The 1,345-nt window shown below is 46.6% G+C and overlaps 1 protein-coding gene across 1 annotated transcript in view; it reads left to right on the top strand.

The window, feature by feature from the left end:
* Positions 1–1,345, top strand: part of HDLBP (high density lipoprotein binding protein) — a 19,849-nt gene that overhangs the window by 8,819 nt on the left and 9,685 nt on the right. The window contains 4 exon segments of the mRNA XM_009708565.1: positions 20–124; positions 387–500; positions 831–917; positions 1,070–1,201. Of these exon segments, the coding sequence (XP_009706867.1) occupies positions 20–124; positions 387–500; positions 831–917; positions 1,070–1,201 (438 nt within the window).

The following is a 1,345-nucleotide window of genomic DNA, read 5'->3' as shown; positions in this document are numbered from 1 at the left end:
TAACCTCTGTTCTCATCAGGAAAATGAACGCACCAAGGACTTAATCATTGAGCAGAAATTCCACCGGACCATCATTGGGCAGAAGGGCGAGCGGATCCGGGAAATCCGGGAGAAATTCCCAGAGGTAAGGCTTTCTAGGAGATGAGGAATCCAGAGGGAATATTTCCTACTTAGGTAGTAGACACATTGTCGCTGAAGTCATGAATTTAATGGCTCTATATCTAATATGTATGAGAAGATAGTTCTTTTGGCCAAAAGGTGCTAACAAGGTTACCCTTTGGGAAGGGGGATGTATAGGATTCCCCCAACCTTTGCGCATGTGTCTGACAGAGCAATTCTTGCATTTGACTTGCGTTGAGTTGAATATAAATGACCACCTCCTGCAGGTTATCATCAACTTCCCAGACCCCGCCCACAAGAGTGACATCGTCCAACTTAGAGGTCCCAAAAATGAGGTGGAGAAGTGCACCAAGTACATGCAAAAGATGGTGGCAGACCTGGTAAGGGGGACTTCTGGCTGCTGTTCCCTCCTACGTGCCTGAATAACCCTGTAATAAAGCAGAGCTGTACTGGCTTGGCTAGGGCTGAAACACCTCAAGATGAGGGAGCTGTGGACACTGTTCTGTCTGGATGGGAGCAAGGGGGTATTACCTGTTATTTAAGGGCTATAGGGGAAGGTACTTGCCTTTGCCTATTCTTGCAGGTCTTTCATGTAGAGAGCTTCCTTGGGTCTAAACCTGTTGTCAAAGGCTTGTATATCAAGTTCCTGGGACAGGACCTCGCTTGCCGTGGCAGTGTAATTTTCAGTTCTCCCTTCCTTTCTCCCTTAGGTTGAAAACAGCTTTTCTATTTCTGTCCCTATCTTCAAACAATTCCACAAGAACATCATAGGGAAAGGAGGTGCCAACATCAAGAAGGTGAGGTATCTTTCCTATCTCCAGTGCACTACCTGCAGCTAAATCTCACTTGCTGCTCTCTCCTGCTTATTGGTAGTGTCAAATATAACCTCCAAGGGCTTTTACTGACATGAGACACCTCTGAGGTGATTTTATTTTTTCCTTTGTGGCAGATCCGTGAGGAAAGCAATACCAAAATTGATCTCCCAGCAGAGAACAGCAACTCGGAGACAATTGTTATCACAGGCAAGAGAGCAAACTGTGAGGCTGCTCGCCACAGAATTCTTGCCATCCAGAAGGAGCTGGTGAGTGAAACGACAGACCTATTGCAGATGAGGGACTTGAAAATGGTGCTGGAAGACATAAACACAGAAGAAACGCTTGTACTGGGGGAGGGCAGGGAGGAGACAAATGGGAGTGTCGGTCTGTTCGTGATCCTTAAACCTACG

This window comes from Cariama cristata, unplaced genomic scaffold (genome assembly GCF_000690535.1).
Source record: "Cariama cristata isolate BGI_N322 unplaced genomic scaffold, ASM69053v1 scaffold34329, whole genome shotgun sequence".
In the NCBI taxonomy this organism is placed as follows: domain Eukaryota; kingdom Metazoa; phylum Chordata; class Aves; order Cariamiformes; family Cariamidae; genus Cariama; species Cariama cristata.
This window is presented reverse-complemented; position numbering and strand designations above follow the sequence as displayed.